At 41.1% G+C, this 24,558-nt stretch overlaps 2 protein-coding genes across 2 annotated transcripts in view; one reads left to right on the top strand and one right to left on the bottom strand.

The window, feature by feature from the left end:
- The window catches only part of LOC101859101 (metalloendopeptidase OMA1, mitochondrial), a 23,473-nt gene extending 15,037 nt beyond the window's left edge, over window positions 1-8,436 (bottom strand). The window contains exons 1-2 of the mRNA XM_005098956.3: window positions 8,362-8,436; window positions 898-1,439 (exon numbers count right to left, since the gene is read on the bottom strand). Of these exons, the coding sequence (XP_005099013.1) occupies window positions 898-1,364 (467 nt within the window). The 5' untranslated portion in view covers window positions 1,365-1,439; window positions 8,362-8,436. The remainder of the gene's footprint in view (window positions 1-897; window positions 1,440-8,361) is intronic.
- Window positions 8,421-24,558, top strand: LOC101858859 (RING finger and CHY zinc finger domain-containing protein 1). The gene is made up of 9 exons (XM_005098955.2): window positions 8,421-8,570; window positions 13,375-13,553; window positions 14,716-14,835; window positions 15,710-15,825; window positions 17,737-17,815; window positions 19,566-19,669; window positions 20,799-20,828; window positions 23,221-23,365; window positions 23,968-24,558. Exons 2-9 carry the CDS (start codon window positions 13,395-13,397, stop codon window positions 24,040-24,042), a joined length of 828 nt encoding a protein of 275 aa, XP_005099012.1. The 5' UTR covers window positions 8,421-8,570; window positions 13,375-13,394; the 3' UTR covers window positions 24,043-24,558.

Raw genomic sequence — 24,558 nt, 5'->3', positions numbered from 1 at the left:
GGACACGCTCGCTGATCCAAACAATTCAGACGAGACAATTCATGCAGTTTCTGGGACACTTGAAGAAGCCTACAAGGACACGCTCGCTGATCCAAACAATTCAGACGAGACAATTCATGCAGTTCCTGGGACACTTGAAGAAGCCTACAAGGACACGCTCGCTGATCCAAACAATTCAGACGAGACAATTCATGCAGTTCCTGGGACACTTGAAGAAGCCTACAAGGACACGCTCGCTGATCCAAACAATTCAGACGAGACAATTCATGCAGTTCCTGGGACACTTGAATAGAAGTAAGGGCTTTGAACATCCAGCTCTCACTGGTAGAGTTAAAGGCAAACGAAGCAGGGGCAAACTCAGAGTAACTCCTACGTGGAAAACCTGAACAGATGGGTGAGAGGCAAAGATCAGGATAATAGAATTTCACAATTATAGCTTTGGGGAAAATTGATTATCATTTATCATAATGAACGGTGTACCAGTTAGAACCAAACAGCACCCGAAGCGAACACACACAGAAGAGTGTGCAAATAGGAAATAGGACATGCCATGGAGAGCAGTCCGGAAACAGACACACTACGGACAAGGGACAAGTCTCGGAGTCTTTCATATATATAAACTTTACCAGTTGAAAACCGCCTGCCCTATAGTAAAAAAAACCCAACCCACAAACTTCAGGTAAAAGATTGAAAAGTGAGCCTTCCTCGAACACCCCCAACCATCTTCCACTTCTACACATTGACCGACAATAATGAAAGGAAGCGCCAAGTAAACCAAATTGCTCTTCATTGGAATGAATCAAAATGGAGAAAGCTCATCAGCTATTGGAACTCCCGTATCAAAGAAAAGCAAAAGGAAATCACAAAAAGTAACACACATATTCTATTCTATTGTACCTCCCAGTCAAGGCTGCAGCAAGCTTGGCAAAGGGTTTTACAAGCATCAACAGGATAGGTGAGATGGGCCGACGAGGACTTGTGTGAAATGGACGAGCATGTTGCCAGCCTACTGGCTTGCTTTTTGGCAAGCTGTTCACGACATTTGTGCTGCTGCCACACAAAAGTTCTCCAACTCTATTTCTACTTTTTGTCTGTGGCCTAAAACTTTTGTTCCGGGAGAACTGGGATAGTTTACATTGGCAAAGAAAGTCCCTGAGAAATAGAGGAGGCCCCACACTGTTGGAAGTTAGCCTGTTGAGCAAACACTGCACAGAGTCACTTGACTTTGGGATCACAGATCTCTTGTTCCAAAATTCGGAAACTTTGCCTCTGGTGTGTTGACATGCTCCTCTGGATGACGTGAAAATGGCATTTCTAGTAGGAGCTGTCAAGATCTTCACCCCTGCCATGGAGCCCACAGGCATTGTACAGCAGTGGTTGCTTTTTCTCAAAAGTAAGTATTTAAAAAAAATTACAAACACATGGAGTTCTCACATCACCTAAAAAAAAAAAAATTATAATTAAAATTATGAACAAATCATGGAGAAGAGAGAAGACGGCATATCAATCACCTCCTCTTGAAAACAATCATACTCATTATCACAAAGAAAATCTGGCTATCAAGACATCAAACATAATCGAGACATGCAGAAAGGTATAAATAGACGATCTTTACTCAAAATTAGGGCCATATCAAATATATTTGATTTTAGAGCAACTTTTTTTAATGGGATTTTTCAAAACAAAAGAACAGAAAACCCCCTCTGATGGCAATTCTCATATCGTATAATAATGTATCAAGTATGATTTATATTCACCTCATATTCATCCAGAGATTGGGGGGGGGGGGCAAGAAGCTACAGTACAGTAGAAAAAAAACAAACTTGAAATTTATGAATTGAATGAGAAAAGCTATAGACTAAATGATTGACTTCATTCTGTTTAACTCACAGAATAAACATAGAGGCCTACAATATTAATGGTGGATTTCCAATTAATAATGAAAATTTATATAGCGCTCAATCCGGCTGTAAGTCCTGTACATTTCAGAATCATCAAACTAATGAATCAAAGGAAAGAAAATGCACATTGTAAGACCATTTACAGTGGAACTCGGATTCAATGAGACCGCCGGGCCTGACCTAAAATCTCGTTGAATCCGAGTGTTCGTTATAGCAAACACAAGGTTTTGTGTAGATAATTACAGGCACTGAGCAAGTAATGTATAAAGAGAAGTCACAAGTAGTGCCTGAAATGCCTGCATATTATGAGCTGTGGAAAAGAAAAAAGACCAATTCGTTCATATGCACACGCCTGTGTCATCTCAATTGTCTACCATAAAGTTGTGTTGATGTGCAGAGCCTAGCATACGGCAACTTTTGATTCCACAGACCAGTGCACAATTCGTTACGTAGATCAACGTCAAGACTAGCTTATCATTGTAATAATGATCAGTTGCCGAGGGGGAAAAAAGACTGACGCCTTTATATCTGTGATGTTCAACGCCCGGACCGCTAGTGCCCCCCCCTCTCCCTTCCCCGACACGCACACACAGTCACACGTGTGCAGGCCGCCAGTCCGACCCCGACACACGCCAGAGTAGACACATGTGCTTGCCAACAACGCATGTGTTGGTATGAAAAAAGGCCGCTGATTGGTCGCATGTAATCGGGTAAGTGCAATGAATAACGGTTCACGATGCAGGAACAATGGATGGTTTCCGGGAATAGATAAAGTTCGTTCTGGGAGAAAAATGAGCGAAGCCACGTCTGTGGGGGCTGTTCACCCTGGCAGCGACCTCGTTGAATCCCAGCTCGCTGATTTAAGTGTTTGTTGAATCCGGGTTATTTTTATTGATTTTAAAGAAGAAAAAAAACGGGGAATCTATTTCATCTCGTTGAATCCGAGTTCTCGTTGAATTCGAGCTCGTTAAATCCGAGTTCCACTGTATTTAACTACGCACACACACACATTCTCACGTACACAATTTACTGGCAGAGGATAATGTTGAACAAATGTATCTCTCTAGGCCTATTTTAGTCGTGCACAACAGTCGCTATTGATGAGTCGCGAGGTGTGTATCCTTATGCGCGACCACATCACACCAAAATTTTCAGCCGCGTGCAATAAAAGCGACAAAAGTGTCTCCTTGCGTGACGTGACGATTAGCCGCGCGCGACTGGGTAAGCCCTCGCACAACTGGCAATTCATAGACGAGAGATAGAGGCATATTTTAATGTCAAGATGGACAAGGAAGTACAAAATCCATCAAACGGGAGTTCTCGAGCCGCTGACATATTTTATTCCATACATGGCCAATCCCGTGTAAGTCTTCCTCCTCCTCCTCCTTCTGTCCGTTGAAAAAACAAAACAACAAAATTAGATTCACAAAACTTGCATTGGGTTGAATGGAAGATAAACATCCTACACACAAACACACACACAATACATAGACACACACAACACCACACCACACACTGCGTGTCGATCGACACTCGTTGGCTAGGTATTTTGACCAAATGTGATGCTTTAAACCAGTCACACCCCCAGTCTGTCGCACGCTTCGAGACTCAATCACTACATGAACCGATCGCAGGCGACGGTAGCGTGCGACTAGACGTCATGTCACTTGTAAGGAGATGGGTTCCTCATAATCTTACTTGGTTGATTTTAGAGAGGCAAGGACTACCCGCGACGTGACGTCACATCGCGCATAAGGAGAAAAGCTCTAAGACTTTTCTCAAACTCTCTCTCTCTGATGTTATGATATATGCCTTTCTTTTGGGAGGGAATTCAAAATTTTGGGGGCATAGGAAGAAATAGCTCTTTCACCAAACTGGTTAGACTTTACTGTGAGCACTCTCATGAGACTCTTCTTTACAGATCTTAAATTTCTTAATGGTACAAACATAACTCAATAAGGTCTTTACCATATTGTGGTGCTTTGTTGTTCATGCACTTGTGGCATAAAAGGGCAATTGTGTCACTAGATGATGATACTGATACCAGGCGCTCGTAAATTTTTCGGCATATGAAGTTATCGGCTTAATCTTAGTTAAAGCCTATTCATAATTTGCCCTGGTTTTTTTTTGTGGAGAAAAAACCCCCAAAACACATCTATCTTGAATAGAAGTCGAGGTTTCGCGATTGAAGAAGAGGGTGCGGGTTGCCTGCTGTCAGAACTGTCAGAAATGTGAAATGAGCGAAAATGGGCGCCACAGTTTGGTGACTTCCAAAGCTGCACTGTCCTTGGAAACTGCACATTTTTTGTTGTTGTCGAGTTGGTCAATGGTCTTTTATAATTTAATCAAAACAGAAATGTGTTAAATGGACATCAAAGGTGTTGAGCCAAAAACAAAATAACATCAGTAACACTAGCAGAAAAATGCTAGTTTCTTTGATTTCATTATTTTGATGAGCAGCTGATTTCCCTACTACGCCTCACAATTTTGTCCTTTATTGTAGCCAATGTAACTCTATTAATACAAGAGTAATGAATTCTTTTTGGCTTTTTCTTAAGATAATCGAGTAGCTCTTTTGGAACCGCTGCAGTCTGTTTATAAATCATGTAAAATTTATCACTTAAAAAGCTGAGATGAGAATCTAGAGAGAATCTTGATTCAAAAGGTGAGAAATTTGACCTACCTATTCTTCTTAATTCACAATACATATTTTGCATGACATTATTGGGGAAAAAAAATAGACTAGAGAATCTACAAGTGGAAAGGAAAAGTACCATCCAGTTTCTTCACTTCGATTATTTTGATGAGCGCCTGATTTCACCGCACTGCCTTACATTTACATATATTGGCTTCCCATACATTTTACATTTAAAGCAAAGATACCGATGATGAGTACCTCATTTTCGGGAAAATCCGTACAAATTAAATAAACATTTTTGCGCCAAAGCAAGTATGATAAACGATATGAATTGCGGGAAAAGCCTGATGAAGTGGAGTTACCGCTATTTATCGGTAAAGTGCCAGCTATGAGGAAGTCACCAAACTTTGGCGGCCATTTTCTCGCTAATTTTTATTCTGAAACCAGGCGACCCCACCTCTTTCAGTAGCAAAAACCGTGACTTTCATTCCAGATAAATCCAGGACGTTTATTTCCTCGAAAGCAGGGGGCAAATGAAACCTTTAAGATAATACCAATAACTCCACACACCCGAATATTGACGAGCGCCTGATTCCACTACGTCGTGACACAATCATTTTTTACAGGAGAGGTGAACAATGTTTTTACATTATAATTAGGCCTATTATAATTCTATTTGCTGTACATTAAAGATTTAATTTAGCAAAGATCTGGTTAAGATGATCATAGAATATATCTGTTTCAAAAGTCTCCATCGTAATTTCCCATATCCCATTATATTCCCACCTTAATTCTGTAAGAACGCTCGCTTCTTCATCTCATGGGATGGAACGTTTGAAGCAGGCCGAACACATGCGGCTAAACGTAGAATGATGCACCTGAATGATTGGCTGCTAATTTTACTAATATGTGATGTCATTACATCCAGGGATACCCACAGACTATTTTTAGAAGACCGCGGAGATACCAAAGATTCTCTAAGTAACTACACTACATGCATGATCTTTGGAGATCACCGCATGAAACGACATGTTGGGTCGGTGGCTTGACCTATTATGATTTTTCCGTATTGATGTGTTTCGCACTGTAAAATTTCACTTACTTACTTACTTGCTACCCATTACGCCATCTGGTCTTTAGGGCAGCAACAAAGGATCTCCAGCTCTGTCTGTTTTGGGCCATCTTGGTCAGCGTTCCCCACGAATGATTCCAGGACTTCATTTCAGACTCTACTGTGCGTCTCCAGGTTATTTTGGGTCTGCCCCTTTTGCGACATCCTTCGGGTGTCCAGTAGGAGGGCAGTCTTCACAATAGAGTCTGGTTCTCTTCTCAGAACACATGTCCAATCCATCTCCATCTTCTCCTTTTTATTATGGTGGTCATGTCCTCTTGCTTACATTTACGTAAAAGATCTGGGTTGGAGATCTTGTCAGGCCAGAAGATTCTGAGGATTTGGCGTAAGCTGGTTGTATGAAAGGAAGATAGCTTGGCACGGTCATGATCAGTCATCCTCCAGCATTCAGCTCATAGGAGTGTGGATAGTACACAGCTGTTACAGCTTTAACTTGGTTTGTATACTAAATTGTCCTGACTTCCAGATGTTGATCATGCTTCTGTGTACAGATCTTGCCCTGCCGAGTCTGTTCATGATGTCTTCCTTTGCGCCGCCGTCAGTTTTGATTTTATGCTGCCTAGGTAGGTAAATGTGTCTGTCATATAGGCAGGTCTGCGCTGTTCACCCTAATCAGCGTTGGGAAGCCCACATTCAGTGTCATCACTTCTGTCTTCTTCTGGCTTATATTCTTAACCCAATCTGGCGTCCGTATTTGCGGAGTCGGTTTGTTTTTTCCTGCATGTGCTGGTTGGTGTGGGAGAGTAGTGCAAGGTCGTCGGCAAAGTCAAGATCCTCGAGGGTGGAGAAGAGGGTCCACCTTATTCCTCTTGATGTATCCTCTGTTGTTTTCCTCATGACCCAGTCAATGGCCAGGTTGAACAGAATTGCTGACATGTTGCATCCTTGTCTAACTCCTGTCTTTACCTCAAAAGCAGTGGTACTGTTTCCAACAACGTACTTGAAGTTTTGATAGAAGCTCTTGATGACCTCTACTATCTTGCAAGGGATTCCATAATATCGTAGAATGCACCAAAGACTTTCTCTATGCACACTGTCGAATGCTTTTTCAAAATCAACAAAGTTGACATAAAGTTGCCTCTGCCATTCCGTGCACTGTTCTATTATAGTTATGTTGCGGAGGGCAAATATCTGATCTGTGCATCTTCTTTCTTTGCGGAATCCTGCCTGTTCTTCTCTTTTAAGCAGCTGTCCACGGCATCCGACATCCGGTTAATAATAATCTTGGCCAGAATCTTGCTGGGAACTGATAGCAACGTGATACCTCTCCAGTTGTAATATTTCACACTTGCAGCTAACTGCAGCACGTCAGCCAAGCTCTGGTGATGGAAGATCGCTTACATCGTTCATGCTCAGAAAGTAGAAAGGTAAAAACGCTGATGCTTGAAATTGAAACATGGTAAACACAAAGACTATAAAAAGTGCGCGAAAATAAATAATGCACAGAAGAGATAAGCAGCAGCATCATCGGAGCACCGCATCATATTACATTACCGGTACGTCTCCTGGAAAAACATCGCACCAATCGTCGTGCCATACAATCTTTGGTGCCATGCGGTTGGCTATGTTTAGATCATGTAGTCACGTGATCGGAGGGGTATCCCGGTCTGCGTCACACAAGATAGCCGCCTTACCTAATAATAGTTTGCGTGTTCTATGTTTAGTCGCATGTGGCCAAGAACTAGAATCTAGATCTAGTATATTATTAATATTTTACATACAAAATATATCTAATCTAGATCTAGATCTAGATTAGTCGGTGCTTTTTCGGTAGTTCCCACCCCCCTTATTTGAGCCAAGATCTAGATTTAGATCTACTGATAAAACATCGATGCCGAACATTTAAATCAGTATCGATATCCAGTAGTCGGCACTCCTTGGATATGGTGGTCCCGACTTTTGTGACAGGGAAATAACCCGGAGAAAATCTAGAATCTAAATCTAGTTTTGACCCCACCGACGATTACTTCTGGTTCTGAACGATAACTTTTTGATGCACGTGCCGATGGAGAGATAGCCTAGATTCTATCAAACCTAATTGCAAAACATCAAATCGTGGTCAGATTCTGAGGGGCGACTTAGGGCCAAAACCAGAGAGAATAACAATTGCTGGGTGGGAACTACTGAAAAAGCCCTGATTAGTCTAGTTGTTTCTTTTGTTTTTCTAAAATTCCGGTTTGTGTTTTCCTCAAATATTCAATCTACAATACTTTAGGGGCCGAGGCGACTCGGGGGCCACCCACCTTTTTAAATTGGGGGGGGGGGGGGGGGATCGCGGCCCATGAGTTTTTCTCACCCCTGGGGGGGGGGGGGGGAGAATAGCGGGTCATGAGTTATTCCCACCTTTGGTGAGAATATAGACCAGGTGGCCTAAAATTTTAGTCCAAAGTTCCAACTGGCAACGTCGATTTCATCAGCACTTTCTCAGGCCAGGCCCACACGCTCAGGTAATAATAACAGAGACAATATAATTAAATACTCTCTGATAATAATCACAAGACTTACAAGAATTAAAATCTATCTTGCTTAGACTTCTGTACATTTAGAAAACAGGATAGAGCAAGCCTTAGAATCTACAAGTGAGATCAGATGTCTGGATTACATGGAACAGTAACGACGTTATAACAAGTGTATTCTAATATTCCTGAAAACTAAAATTTGTAACATAAACAACAGCAACGGTCTCTAACCTTTCGCTAAACTTTGTACTTTGTTTTGTTTCAACCTCAGAAGAACAAGAAATCTTCGGAACATGAAGGTAGATCTAGAAACAATAACTCCAAGAACAGGCTCGGAGTAAACTCCCTTAGATCTACAGTCAACAGCATTTCCTACTTCCTTCCATTTCTCCAAACCCAAACACAGGGCACAGGCTGCTTGGTCTTGAGAAAAAGCTTAGGTTAGTAACTCTGTCTTCCTGCATTGTTGATGTACCTTGTAATTGACTAATCTAGGCTACAAAAAAGTTAGACGTATTGGGAGGCTCTTTGGAAATTGCCATCCCGTTTGTTTACATAAGACATAAGTTACATAAGAAACAGAAGTGATTGCTAGGCGTAGGAGGGACGAAAGTTGCCATGTAATGTAGGCTAATGTAGGCAAAGTAAAGTCAACTAAACTATTACTTAGATCTAGAGATCTATTTGATCAAAAATTAAATTGAATCAGGTTTCTTTCTCTAGCGCTATCGATGTTAACAGCTCGGCGTTGGCTATCAGAACGAAAGTTTTCTAGGCTAACTTGCCCGCTGTGTTTTCCCCCACCTCACCACTGGACCACACCCTGTGGTAGGGCTGGGTCACGAGCACGAGAACGGAACTGAATCGTCACCTTTTCCTGCGGAACGCGATTCACTTCAGCGGAACGCGGAACAGTACCGCCAAACGATTCCCGATTCACTCCCCTGTCGCTGTCACCACCTTGTCACGCCTTGTGGCTTGTTTAACCTACTGCTGAGTCGAGTCACGAGCGCAAGAACGGAACGGAACACTTGACTTAGTATGGCTCCCCTTATTTTACAAAAGATTGTATAGTATAGTCCAACCCCCCTAATAAAACAAAATGAACGGGGTCCAACCAATAGACAGAAGGAATTTTATGGAGCCATTGCCATTGTTTTAGGGAATGGTGGGGTGGGGGGGGGGAATTTATGGGGGTCACTAATTGAGGTCAGTTGATAAAGCAGCGCAACAAAGGGTGTGGGGCGGAGAGGATGGCGGAACAACAAGAGTGGGACTCGCGCTAGACAAGAGGCGTTGATATGACACTGTTCCGTTTTAGTCAGTGTTCCGCCACAGCTCCACGAGCGCTCGCGTACTCGTGATTCATTGAAGCCGACTGAATCACGAATCGCCACTCTCAAATTTGACGAGCAGGATCCAGCCCTACCCTGTGGTGCGTTCCCGCGTCTGCTTGCGCACGTCACACATTGGCTCCATGATCCATCACAGCACAGTGACAGTGACCTCTCCATCCCTGCATGCATCGGAGAAGTGAGAAGCATGATAGGCTTAGATAATCTAGACTAGGTTGGCCTATCACTATCAGGCAATGCGTTCTGCTTCACAACGGCTTGTGTGCACTTGCCACTCCCTCCCCACTCATTCGCTCCGGCCTACACCGTTGGCTCACATGGGCTCTCCCATTCTTTCTTTCGCTTGATCACCAACAAGTTTCTCAACTGGTGAGGTTTTCATCATGTGTAAATGGCATGCGCTGTGCACAGCAGCAGCAATATTCCGCTATCGACTTGCGCGTTTATCTGATTGTGCTATAGCAGTATTTTATTTACAAAGATAAAGATAAGGGAAAAAAACGGGGTTTTAGAATATTGTCTTTTATTATAACAGACTTCTCGTTACTTCAGGAATTGTTGTAAGTGGACTCCACTGTACATAGTTAACATTATAGACCTACTCATTAAAATAGCTATAAATGGTGAAAACCACTTTAGATACACTTCTATCCTTGTGTCCAAGTGTTGATAACAAGCATTAAGAATCATGCTATTAACCCTCGTCCTGCGGGAGCCGGGTTTATGTCGCCTGATAAGCCTATTTCGGCACCTCGCCTGCGTTCTGGTCCCGAGTCAGTCTAGCCCCTGGCTCTGCGGACGCGCACCGCACTTCATCTCATGTGAAATTCGGGTCCCGAGTGGGATCCCCATTCACGCAGGTCAAGTGTGTGTGCGTCAGTGTGCTTGAGTTTGTGTGTGTTTGTGGCCTTCTTCTAGAACCGCCTGTGTTCGTGAATCGTAATCGAGGATACGTCTCATTCAAAACACGCCAAGTTGGTAGCTCTAGATGTTCGTCCAATGAAATTATAGAAGAAATTGACTCATTTAGATATGAGGAGCTCGAAAGGATAGTCAGGAAACAAGACTTCCATTTTTCTATACAAAATCTTTCAAATGAGCTTGATTTTGTATGAAATGATGCTACCTGATGAGAAATAAGCTTGTTTGATAGTTTTGAACACCATTGTGCAGGTACAAAGAACAATTTGAGTGGAAAACATCCAGAAATTGACTTATAATATTTATTATCCCCTTTCGATCCTCAGGTCATTCATAACAAAAAGAGCGTCTAAAAAGGTGACTTCCAAAGCTGCACTGTCCTTGGGCGTAACTACTCATAATGTCTTATCAGCTTGTGAGAGGGGGTTATTATGTGTTTGTAACACTTTATAGTTTTATAGAAAGCTATGAAAGATACAGCGTTATATTCATCATCGATTAACACACTCCCACGGTATTCATGGCGAAAACTCATGTTACGCGGCGCGCACGCTGTACACCAACAGTACACACTGAGTGACCCCGGCGGTTGCTGATAAGATTCGCATCTCAGCACAGACGCAGGACGAGGGTTAAGCTTGCAAAGAAACAAATGTGATAATAATAATAATTGAAAGGAAGTGATTATTCACACCGGTGTGCGCATAAGAATTACCAATTAATATTATTCACACCGGTGTGTGAATAAGAAATAATTCTATTCGCTAAGGGTCGAGCCTATGTTGATTTTGGACCTCGTTTGTCAGACCCGGGTGTACCACCTTTTGGCAAAGGCTTTAAATGTTAATACAACTGTACATTCACTAACTAGCCTAACTAATGTCATACTTGTTTCAGTTTTAGGGTTAAAGCATGCACTCATCTCTCTCTCTCTTTCTCTCTCTCTCTCTCTCTCTCTCTCTCTCTCTCTCTCTCTCTCTTTTTCTCTCTCTCTTTCTCTCTCTCAAGGCGCAATGAAATAAAAAAATGAAAAAAAGAGAAATTTGAGTCATTATCATTGACACAATACGCAACTTGAATTCCATTTTGAGGGGGGGTGTTTCGTATCGCATTGCACAATTAGAATTAGATCTATCACTGCCAAAGATAGCACATAACATGATTGTTCACTCAGTCCATAAAGTGTTCGCAGAAGTCCGCGCATTGCTTCAGATTGCGCTGGAGTCTTTTTTTTGAAGCTCTCTTTCATTTCTCAGGAAAAGAATAGGATAAGCACCCTCTGTTAATTTCACTTTTATTGTTTTTTACACAAGTAGATTCAAGGGTAACTCTGTTCGCAAAGTCCGCACTTTTTCCAAGTTTTGAGGACAATTTTTAATTGGCTCAAAGAGAGAAGTGAACTGTCTTGTTTTTCATGATCTTTGTCCCTACGCGATGAGGGGAAAAAAATGAGGAAATGCTACGCCCAATTAATTTCAATCTTTCTTTGGAAACTCCCTGTGCCAATTATATTTTGTAGTATTCACACACCCTGTCTGAATAACTACAGCCTAACTGAAAATGACCGAATGTCAAAATACTGCCTGACCAAACACGTGAATAAATCTGGCGTCACTGTCGCACCCAGTCAGGGCCTCAAATAAACAAACAAGCTGAAACAGTACATTCCTGGGGTCATCCAATCACCGAGCTTCCTGTAGCTAGTTTCGCTTTACCTCTCGGGCCAGGCAGCTTGGAGATATAAAGCTTTAAAGTTGACATGCCTATTTTCGTCCAAATTTTGACCAAATGGTAATATTACTCTAGATCTTGACTACAGGTTTAGATTTAGAATCTATATTAATGTCCATCTCTGATAGATAGGTCGGAGCAAAATTATTTGAGACTGAGACCCTCAAAAATCCCATGGAGCGACCCTAGTTCATGACAGAAGCTTTTTCTGAGATTACAGAGAATAGTGAGGAGATTGGAACCTGTGCTATCCTCTCCATTTAAAGCGAGGCCGCGGCTGTGCGGACTTGAGTCTGAATAGCCTCCCGTGGCTATTCGGACTCAAAACTCCAATGCGCTTGTGCAATCAACGGGTGTACTGGATGTGAAACGGACAGGCAATTCGACCTTGACCGTCCTCTTTTTCTACAATCTGGCCTAAATTTTCGACACAAATTTAGATAAGTATTAGTGGCGTCAAAAGTGAACAACGGTTGCAAAATCAGACTACACAACAAAGGCAAACAAGGAAACGTTTATCTGAAATCAAAGCTGAGAAAAAAAAATTTCCAAACAACAAAGGATTATATAACTCTATCAATATTAACGAAGATTGCCGCGCAATTATTCAATCGTCACGTGCAGCGCAATCTTAAGAATGCCTCGCAATTATACGATCGTTAAAATGCACAGCGCAATCTGCTGATCTTTAAATTGCTCGGAACATAAAAAAAAATATACACTATGAAAAAAATGATTAGTATGCATGATAGCTATGCCTTAATGTACTTTTTTGGTAGAGAGGCAAATTGAAGAAAGGTGTGATTTTGACTTTGAGGAATGTAAAGGGGGGTTCACAAATGCATTGTAAAAAATCTCTTTTCACACCTGAATACCACTTGGTTTTATTTGTTAATTTTTTATTTTTTTTAAAGTTTGTATTAAAAGTTTCCTCTGAAAGAGGCTGATTTGTATAATTTTCACGCTTTCTCTTTTAATGTCCTATAGTTTCAAATAAGCAGAGAATTTTGCTGTACTGAGAAGAGTATATTTCCCACAGCAGCTGAAGAATTTAATCTATACGATAAGAGTTTTTATTCTATGAATGAGTTTTACTTTTAAATTGAGTTCTTGTAGAATGAGGATCAGACTAGATTTGGTCCCCAAACTCTGTGATTGTATAATGTTGTATCTTTATATTTAATCAGAATTTCACTTTCAGATCCTAATGAACTTTTGGTATTATTGCTCTCCACAGTATCAGTAGAGGATCTCAATATGGCTGAATTAGGGGACGTCAGCGATGTGCCTGATACTGATTCTAAAATGGAGGTTGATGAAAAAGCTTGTGAGAGCAAAGAGGATGATTGTGCAGAGGACCATGATGCAGCTGAAGAGTCAGCTTGTAAACATTACAACAGATTGTGTAAATTGAAGGTCTGTATGACTTTTTCAATGTTCGGTTTGCTTGCCCCACCTTCCCCACTCTCCAGTTTTTCTGTTCAGCCTTCATAATCTATCGTGATTGTCATGACTCAACGTTATCCCTCCATCAACTATCAGACTTCATAATCTATCGTGATTGTCATGACTCAACGTTATCCCTCAATCAACTATCAGCCTTCATAATCTATCGTGATTGTCATGACTCAACGTTATCCCTCCATCAACTATCAGCCTTCATAATCTATCGTGATTGTCATGACTCAACGTTATCCCTCCATCAACTATCAGCCTTCATAATCTATCGTGATTGTCATGACTCAACGTTATCCCTCCAGCAACTATCAGCCTTCATAATCTATCGTGATTGTCATGACTCAACGTTATCCCTCCATCAACTATCAGCCTTCATAATCTATCGTGATTGTCATGACTCAACGTTATCCCTCCATCAACTATCAGCCTTCATAATCTATCGTGATTGTCATGACTCAACGTTATCCCTCCATCAACTATCAGCCTTCATAATCTATCGTGATTGTCATGACTCAACGTTATCCCTCCATCAACAATCTATAATCAGAGATGCCAGATGGGGTGTGTAGTGGGCCTACTGCAGTAGTGCCCAGATTGAAGACTTGACCAAGAATTAAATGAAGCAATGACACAGTCTTGTTGGTATGGTTGTGGAAGTTTTTGATTAGTGATATGGCTTAATTCACTTTCACCCACTGCATTTCTAAAAATCGCTTTTTGTGGGAATATGTTGTAACATTTGATTCAAATGTCAACTGAAGTCGTTTCTGTTTTTAAATTAATAAGATGAATATATGGAGTAATTTTCTTTTAGTCAGAACACAACGTTTTATGTTACTGTTGTAGGTTGTACTGTATTGTAAAACGCTCAGAGCCTGGGTACTTTAATCTGGGTTGAGTGCTATATAAATGTCATTTATTATTATTATTATTATTAACATTGTGTGTGTGTGTGTGTGTGTGCGTGTGTGCGCGCGTGTGTGTGTGTGTGTGTGCGTGCGTGCGTGCGTGCGTGCGTGCGTTATATTCATGTAGCTTGGAAATTTCAAAAGATCTCTTGCTACTGTTTGAGATTAGTGCTGCACCTTCACTGTTTTGAAATTTTTGTTCCTTTTCGCAGGCTGCATGCTGTTCCAAATTTTACCCTTGTCGCTTTTGCCACGATGAAGTGAGCAACCATGAGATGAACCGTCACATGGTTCAGGAGATTCAGTGTGTTAAATGTGAAACTCTGCAAGGGGTAAGTCATTCGGAAAAAAACCAACAATCTACTGAAAGTATTGATATTTTTAGCCCTTGAAGACAAGATGAAGGTTTTATTGGAAGCTGTCTTAAAGTGCATTATTAGCGCTTGAAAATGGTGCCTTTGTAAACTTCAGGCGTTTTTAAACTTGAGGTTTTGTTTGTTTACAGATTATGCCAGTTAGTTTTGACTTGAAGGTAAAAATTACAAGTAGGTTATGTGACCTCGGATAATTTTCAGATATTGATGTTCACTTCACTCGCTGTTTTTCATAGATAATGGGTGAAAAAATATTACTGTGTGCTTAATATTTTAAGATAAATGATACTATTTGTATGACCAAGGTGAATCCTCCTTAGCTAATGATACTCTTTGTACCTCCAAGGTGAATCCTCCTTAGCTAATGATACTCTTTGTACCTCCAAGGGGAATCCTCCTTAGCTAATGATACTCTTTGTATGACCAAGGTGAATCCTCCTTAGCTAACCAGCAGATAGATGATTTATGATTAATTTTGTGCAGGCTCAACTGAAAGGAGGCTGCACTGGGAACACGCGTGCAGTCTCGCCTGCGACACAGTCCCAGTATCTGGTGTCACTGACCACAAAACTGTTTTCAACCATGTGTTGTGTCTTTGCATACATTCTGTTACATCTTTTGTCTGTGTTTGCAGGTGTGCAATAACATCTTTTGTCTGTGTTTACAGGTGTGCAATAACATCTTTTGTCTGTGTTTGCAGGTGTGCAATAACATCTTTTGTCTGTGTTTACAGGTGTGCAATAACATCTTTTGTCTGTGTTTACAGGTGTGCAATAACATCTTTTGTCTGTATTTACAGGTGTGCAATAACATCTTTTGTCTGTGTTTACAGGTGTGCAATAAGTGTGAGAAGTGTTCCGCTGTGTTTGGCGAGTATTTTTGCCCAGTTTGTCGTCTGTATGACAAAAACAAAGACCAGTTCCACTGTGACAAGTGTGGGATCTGCAGGTATGTTCAGCTCTTTGCTCCTGACGTTTCTCTTTCCATGTGTTCACAATGTGAAATTTTAAAATTGTAAGTTGAAAATTGCTTGATAATTACAGAGTCAAAGTGTGTCACGACGCAGTGGAATCAGGCTCTCGTCAATTTGGGGGCATATGGAGTTATTGGTATAATCTTAAAGCTTGTCCATTTGCCTTGTTTTTGATGAAAACAATATCTATTTATCTTGGATACAAGTCAAGATATTGATGATTGAAGGAAGTGGGGTGGCCTGGTTTCAGAAGTAAAGTTACCGAGAAAATGGCTGCCGAAGTTGAGTTATTTCCTATGCTTGAGAGCCCATGGAAACTGAAAATTTACATCTCTTATGCCTTAAATCAACGTTTTGCAGCACAATCCACGCGGAAATGTGTTCTTTAAAGGGCATGAAAAGTGTTGAGCCAAAAAACGAAAATTCTATAAAAATTCCCAAACCAGCGGAAAAATGCCATTTTCTTCACTTTGACCATTTTGAGGAGCGCCTGATTCCACCACGCTGCCTCACAATTGTGTTCTAACAGCCATCTATAGAAGGCTTTAACCTTGACAAACGACCACTTTCCATTTCCTCCCTTGCATATTTTTTACATTATAATGACACAGTTTAAGATGGCCGCCTGTCGAAGATGGCCATTTAGACTACTTATAGCTTTTTAGACCATGGAATGACTTCACTTTCACAGTGCTCAAGTTCAGTTTCTATATCCTCTCAAATGTCATTTCCTAGATTTCTATGTCTCCTGCCTTTAACTCACTTCAGACGAACCCGCAACAGTTGCGTGATTCCCGCCGCGACGCTTCCTGCAGGCCCTGCTGATCAACTGTGGAATTTTTTTGTTGCTATGATGCACGAGTCGTGTGATCTGTCTCGTGTCCTTGTTTGGCCAGCCCTGACCTACTTAAACTTAGTTTCGTATCTCTGGGGTCTATAGTTTTTAAGTAATTGAAGGTGAAGGACAGTCTCCCCAACTGGGGTTGAACTGACCAGAATTTGCGCCATGTTTTTTCTATACCGCTGATAGTAATTTGACAGTAGCGGTCGAAGAAGTCGCATGAACTTTTATTTTTGTTTTTGCGAATTTCATCCAATCTGTCATGTCTCTGGAAATTTTTCGGAAAATCATATTCATGCAGATTTTAAAAAGTTAAAGTATACTTTAGTTTTTTTGTATTAGATTAAGCTCGAATGTAACTTTACTGTGTCACAAAATAATTACAATAGGGTAATTCTGAGAGTTGTGGTGGTGTTTTGAAATACTTTAAAAAACGCCAGTCTTCAACGCTTGTGGCTGGTGAAAGGGCCCAGTAGTCAGTGAGTGTTAAACGACTCAACCATACACATACATAGCCATACACATACATAGCCATACACATACATAGCCATACACATACATAGCCATACACATACATAGTTCATAAACAGTGATGTGCAATAACCTACTCTGAAAGAAGGGAAAGTATCTATTCATAAGTTTCTTGTGCACACAATTCGTAACTGGCGTGATTCGAATATGATGGAATATTTATTTTACATGAGTTCTCGAAATGAAGCTTGGCATTTGTGGCATGGCACTAAGTCAGATTTCAATCAATCGTGTGTTACTGTCTGTGGAAATTGTTATTTGAAGTGAGAGGGATATATGACAGAAAATGTAAGTTGCAGCTCAGTTTTCACAGATTTTTTATTATGCCTAGCAACTGAAAGAGTGAACAGTGATATACTGTGGAAAATTGTCAAATTTCAGTATCTAATGAAAACCTTTTTCTTTTTTATATGTTTGCTCCAGTGCCTGTCTGTTGGGCAAGTAACTGGGTTAATATTATTCTGCTTTCAGTTTCCTTCTCTTATTGTTGTATCATCATTGTTCCATTCCTCAGAGTTGGGCCGAAAGAGAAATTCTACCACTGTGACACCTGTAATGCATGCCTCAGCAAAGAACTTAAAGGAAATCACAAGGTGAGCATTGTCTGCTGGTGTACATTTTTTCCCCCAGTTTGCCGGCCTGAATTTTCGAAAGGATTCCGCTTTTGACGGGTGACATTCTAAAAAACAAAACACAAACATACAGCCAGATAGCTTTTTAAATGCACTAAGCCCAGAAATACATTTTTTTTCAGGAGAGAGAAATCAGTTGCTTTCTGTGAACCCTAGAAGCGCTCAGCGTTTCACCGAAAGTAACCCGCCAAAAATGCCCCGCCACCACAGCCGATCGGTTGTAAACATGGGGGTATGGCGGGGGGTATCGGCTGAGGTACCTGCTTCTAAAAAATGACCATTAATGGCTCAACAGATGATAAAAGGCTTATAACACCATATGTTTTCTTAAAGCTGACAGAATGAGTCATTCAAAAATGATAAGCGATCAAATAAACACACACAAAGCACAAAGCGCGACAAACTCAACAATTAGTACATTAGCACAGCAGAACAAGTGATAACACATAGCGTGTAGTCGCTCAGCTGGACAGCATCACTTTATCGATCGATATCTTGGCCAAGAGACGCTCAACGAGGTCAAGGTAACTTGCAAAGTCATTGGTCACTATTTATAACTTTGACCTGTAATTGACTACGTCATTTTCCATATAAGGAATACTGGAATTTTCCATTGAAAAAGGTCAGCATCTATGCCCTTTATATAGGGCCTGCGCGCTTCCCGGTCGAAGTAGGTCAGCCCTTTATATAGGGCCTGTGCGCTTCCCGGTCGAAGTAGGTCAGCCTTGTATATAGGGCCTGCATGCTTCCAGTGGGTCGGGGGGATATAAATAGACCCACTACTCCGCCAGCAGGAGGCGCAATCCCTTCACTGGCGATTTGTCGCCCATGGACATATATGCTCAGGTGCGCATGGGCGACACTTGCTTTGGTGTATCGTCTGTCTTCTATCGTCTTTCTTCCTTCTTCTTTCGTCCTTCCCCGAGCTGACCGGGGAATAAAATAAAAATAGTTGGCTGTCCCATCAACAGGGGGTGTAACCCCCCCGCTGGTGGGATGCCACTCGTACGTCACTAGCTCTCTGACGTAGGGGTGGCATCTTTTGTCCGCTCTTGCTATGTCTTCTATCCATCTATCTTTCTTTCCATTCTGTCGACGGAAGGTCCGGTCCAGCAAAGAATAGACCCCAAATCCCCTCAACGCGAGGCACCCTGTTGACTGTGGGGTGCGACCCGTACGACCAGAGAAGGGGACCCTGGTGGCTGAGGTGTGGCTGTCCTCACCAACACGCCACTTTGGCCCTGGATTCGGTCTAGACGGGCGGGTGCAGAGGCCTACTGCACTCAATCGGTTGCGACCGGTTCATAGAACCGGTTTTGGCCAATCTTGGTTAGAAGGCAAGATTTCTTGCCGTCTGATTGGGAGTATACCTCCAGGGTAGCCCTGACACCAGCTATGGACTTCCGAGCGGTGTCCCCTTGTTCACAGTAGCCTCAGGAGGTCAGGGTTGGAAGAAATGACGTGCTTCCAGTCTGAGCTGTGGCACTCACATGCTCACCCTTCCACATGTAGTCATGGACAGAGAAGCTAGCTGGGTAAAAATAAGTTTTGACTCTCCCTCATCCTTAGACTAAGTTAAAAGTATTTTTCACACTTGAGAAGTTGGCAACTCAAACATGTGAGCCCATAGTGAGTGGTGGAGACCTCTGACGTGTGTAGGAGGTCAAGTAAGTTCTGAATGACCCTGTGATGACCTTTGTATACTCACCAGTGTGTGGAGAACATGTCCCAGTCAAGCTGCCCCATCTGCCAGGAGTACCTGCACACCTCGCGTCTGGGCATGCACATCCCCCGCTGTGGCCACATGATACACCAGTAAGTGACAGCTGAACAGGCGCTGCTGTATTTCAATTGTCGTCGGGTGTACTTGTATGATTATGTCCTTTTTCCCCTTTGTGCTGTACACAATGACACATGCCTTTACCTGCAGGCTCTGGTTCTGGTTTCTGTGCCCAATTCAGAATTTCATAAAGCAATAATGGCGCTCATTAGGAAAACTGCTGTTCTTAGAATAGGAATTTATATATATATATATATATATATATATATATATATATATTTAATATTTATGAAAGAGAATACACCATTGGATTGTAAAGACCTTTAAATGCTGTGGAGATATTTCTGATAGCTCTCAGTGGAGGCGGAAGAACAGTTTTACTGCTACAAATTACAAAGAAGCTTATCGATGCTGATGATCACAAATTGTTTTGTCCAAAAGTAGATAAAGTTCTATTTTTGTCGGAAAAGATTGCTTGGAAAAGCTTTTGCACCATGTCTCGACACAGTGAAAGTTTATGGGAAAAAAATGAATCTCTGTGTGTGCGTATGTCTGTGTGATATGCTTCGCTTTAGGTGCTAGTGAGAATCAAAGGGTTGAGATTTCAGAGAGAATTTTTACAGTCAATATGACATTGTCACTATCATTTGATAGCATACTGAAACAGTACCCGTTCAAATGCTGCATTAGGGAAGGGAAAGAGAGGGTGTGAATTGTCTGGCTTTTGTAAGACAATTCGAGGCCATGACCTCATTAGAGGAACAAGTGATTTATCAAATTTAAAAAAATGGCTGCTTACTGCTGACCTGCGTGGCAGAGTTCACCTGTGTGCCAAAAAGAAAGTCTGTGTAAATGTGGGTGTGGCGTGTAAATTTCATAATTCACTAGTCCATGCAGTTATTATATCTCCTCAGGCCCCCCTCCGCCCCCCTCCTCCCCCTCTTTTCACGCATTTCTCCCCTTCATTAGAAGTGACCCCATGATATCATTTACAGCGTTACATCACATCCCTTCTTCTGACCTCATCTGTCGAGAACGTGATGGGCTTGAAAGTTGGCAATGCTGTTTGAAATGATTACAGTGTGAATGCGAAAGTGCCCACTCCTTCCCAAAGTGTGGTATCATAATCCTATGTCTCACATTTTGATTTTTCTGTCTCCCCAGGGAATGTCTGAGAAGTATCTATGCTCAAGGGTGAGTTAGATGAGAGACTGTTGTGTAATACACTTGTCCGTGCCTTGGTCATAGTTTGTACTGTTGTGTAATACTCTTGTCCTTGGTCATAGTTTGTACTGTTGTGTAATACACTTGTCCTTGTCTTGGTCATAGTTTGTACTGTTGTGTAATACTCTTGTCCTTGGTCATAGTTTGTACTGTTGTGTAATACACTTGTCCTTGGTCATAGTTTGTACTGTTGTGTAATACACTTGTCCTTGTCTTGGTCATAGTTTGTACTGTTGTGTAATACTCTTGTCCTTGGTCATAGTTTGTACTGTTGTGTAATACAATAGTCCTTGGTCATAGTTTGTACTGTTGTGTAATACACTTGTCCTTGTCTTGGTCATAGTTTGTACTGTTGTGTAATACTCTTTCCTTGGTCATAGTTTGTACTGTTGTGTAATACTCTTTCCTTGGTCATAGTTTGTACTGTTGTGTAATACTCTTTCCTTGGTCATAGTTTGTACTGTTGTGTAATACTCTTTCCTTGGTCATAGTTTGTACTGTTGTGTAATACTCTTTCCTTGGTCATAGTTTGTACTGTTGTGTAATACTCTTTCCTTGGTCATAGTTTGTACTGTTGTGTAATACACTTGTCCTTGTCCTTGGTCATAGTTTGTACTGTTGTGTAATACAATAGTCCTTGTCTTGGTCATAGTTTGTACTGTTGTGTAATACACTTGTCCTTGTCTTGGTCATAGTTTGTACTGTTGTGTAATACAATAGTCCTTGTCTTGGTCATAGTTTGTACTGTTGTGTAATACACTTGTCCGTGCCTTGGTCATAGTTTGTACTGTTGTGTAATACTCTTGTCCTTGGTCATAGTTTGTACTGTTGTGTAATACACTTGTCCTTGTCCTTGGTCATAGTTTGTACTGTTGTGTAATACTCTTGTCCTTGTCCTTGGTCATAGTTTGTACTGTTGTGTAATACACTTGTCCTTGTCTTGGTCATAGTTTGTACTGTTGTGTAATACACTTGTCCTTGTCTTGGTCATAGTTTGTACTGTTGTGTAATACAATAGTCCTTGTCTTGGTCATAGTTTGTACTGTTGTGTAATACACTTGTCCGTGCCTTGGTCATAGTTTGTACTGTTGTGTAATACTCTTGTCCTTGGTCATAGTTTGTACTGTTGTGTAATACACTTGTCCGTGCCTTCGTCATAGTTTGCACTGTTGTGTAATACACTTGTCCGTGCCTTCGTCATAGTTTGTACTGTTGTGTAATACATTTGTCCGTGCCTTCGTCATAGTTTGTACTGTTGTGTAATACACTTGTCCTTGTCTTGGTCATAGTTTGTACTGTTGTGTAATACACTTGTCCGTGCCTTGGTCATAGTTTGTACTGTTGTGTAATACACTTGTCCTTGTCTTGGTCATAGTTTGTACTGTTGTGTAATACACTTGTCTTGGTCATAGTTTGTACTGTTGTGTAATACACTTGTCCGTGCCTTGGTCATAGTTTGTACTGTTGTGTAATACTCTTGTCCTTGGTCATAGTTTGTACTGTTGTGTAATACACTTGTCCTTGTCCTTGGTCATAGTTTGTACTGTTGTGTAATACTCTTGTCCTTGTCCTTGGTCATAGTTTGTACTGTTGTGTAATACACTTGTCCTTGTCTTGGTCATAGTTTGTACTGTTGTGTAATACACTTGTCTTGGTCATAGTTTGTACTGTTGTGTAATACACTTGTCCTTGTCTTGGTCATAGTTTGTACTCTTTAACAAATAGAGGAAACTATTTGAAACAGACATGACGTTGTGTCAGAATTCTACTGTGATATCACGTGTTTGGCTTCTGTTTATGGGAGTGGGGGGAAAGCTCAGGCGTTTTAGGTCATCAAGGAACTTTTCATTTTCTTGCACACTTGTAGAATTATCTAACATCATGTAATATGAACTTTCTGTTCTACAAAGGAAATAATTTATGTATGAAAAGGTCTTGCAAAATATTTTTCTTTGTCAGTTGAGAAGGAATTCTTACTTGTGTATTTCAATTTTTATAAGGAGCAGACTTTTTTTTCCTGGATAAGCTTTTTTTTTCAACCCTGAGGCATCTTGTATAACCTTCTTTCATGTACTCAATATAAGTTATAAATGTTCTTATTGTTCCTTTTGTATATCTTTAATGTTCTGTAATAGTATTGATAATGGTGTAGAGTCAAACGTATATGCCTGTCAACATGAACTGGTAACCCCCAAATGAAAGTCCCCTTTGTTAGTTGCTTGGAAATTCTGTATGACCCTTACTTTTCATATTTACTTTGCTCAGTTGTCATAATTAGCCCTGCGAACGATGAATCTGTATGAGGTCTGGCATTATCTGTAGTCACCAAATTCTGCACTGTTTGTCTCATTTGACCTTTCAGCCTTTATCAATGTCCTTTGTGCCGTCAATCTCTGGAGGACATGTCGGACTACTGGAAGATAAGGGACGAGTACTGCGCTGCCGTGAGGCTCCCTCCTGATCTCCAGAACGTGAGACTCAAGATTTTATGTCAGGATTGCCACAAGGTAGGCCCTATCTACAGTTACTTTTTGTTTTAGCGTCACTCCTCTAGTGCCTGACTCATTTGGAAAATGTTCTTCATAGAAAGGTAAAGAAAAAAGGATCGCTCCCATTATGAGAACCGTGACTTTGTCACTCAAAGTCTTTTCATTTAAAAATCAGGAAGGACATGATGATACAAATGAAACTATATTGTAAGATGCCCCTTTGTGTCTTTATTTGAACAACAGCTGTAGCTGGAAACTCCTGGAAACTGATTTATTAATTCTGGGGATTGCAGAAGGAAGCTGACAATTTGTTATTCATGGACCAGTGAAAAAGTTGAGTAAAAAAAATATAGATCGCTAGCCGCTTGATTCAACCGCCTAAGTCACAAAATTTTTGAAAATCACTTTTTGATATGTTAGTAATACTGACTCCACCAAGTTGGTCAATTGGGGCAAAAGCTACTGAGGAATGAATTTCTAAAAAGTCTATGATTGAAAGCTAAGGGCTGCTATATCACATTCAGTACAACTATTGGAAAATATTTTTTATAATGTACTTTAAGTGTGTGCCCCTTGCTGATTTCCAAATCTTTATTTGCCGCCGTCATTTCTCCCCACAGAACAGTGAAGTACCTTTTAACACAGAGGGCCTAAAGTGTCTACAGTGTGGCGGCTACAACACGACCGAGGTTTAAATGTTCGTCTGTCAGGATGCTGCTGTGCTATGTGTTCTTTTGTCTCAGAGTGACCTCTATTGAACTGTGATTTAGAAAACACTGCTGTTGATCATTGGAAACATTGACCGTCACAGATGTAATGTATATGAAATGTCAATTTTTGCAATTTAGTGGGGAGTATAGCTCATCAGACAGTTCGAAAAGAATACTAGTAAAGTGTATATATTCAAATTATGCAATTTAGAGGACCTATTAATGTAATTGCTAAATCACGTATTCAGACGCATTGTTGACTTGTCTGTGTCACATACGATACACTGAACTGTCAAAGCTATGTAAGGAAATTGCCAGGGGAAAAAGATACAGTGACCTTGAACTCACTCACTGCCAGGCATTTCTCAGCAGGGGAACTGAAGAATGCCAGGCTTTCGGGACCATCGTCAAAACCTCACAGTGAGCTTATCATTTTGTGTACAGCTTGGAAGTTTTCCACAAACAATGACATTGAAACATACTCAACAAATCAAACAAAAA

This window comes from Aplysia californica, unplaced genomic scaffold (genome assembly GCF_000002075.1).
Source record: "Aplysia californica isolate F4 #8 unplaced genomic scaffold, AplCal3.0 scaffold00198, whole genome shotgun sequence".
In the NCBI taxonomy this organism is placed as follows: domain Eukaryota; kingdom Metazoa; phylum Mollusca; class Gastropoda; order Aplysiida; family Aplysiidae; genus Aplysia; species Aplysia californica.
This window is presented reverse-complemented; position numbering and strand designations above follow the sequence as displayed.

Coding starts and splice junctions, on each gene's coding strand:
- LOC101858859 (XM_005098955.2), top strand. CDS start 13,395: ATGGCTGAATTAGGGGACGTCAGCGATGTGCCTGATACTGATTCTAAA. Junction 14,836..15,709: donor AATGTGAAACTCTGCAAGGG/GTAAGTCATTCG, acceptor CTGTGTTTACAG/GTGTGCAATAAGTGTGAGAA. Junction 15,826..17,736: donor GACAAGTGTGGGATCTGCAG/GTATGTTCAGCT, acceptor TCCATTCCTCAG/AGTTGGGCCGAAAGAGAAAT.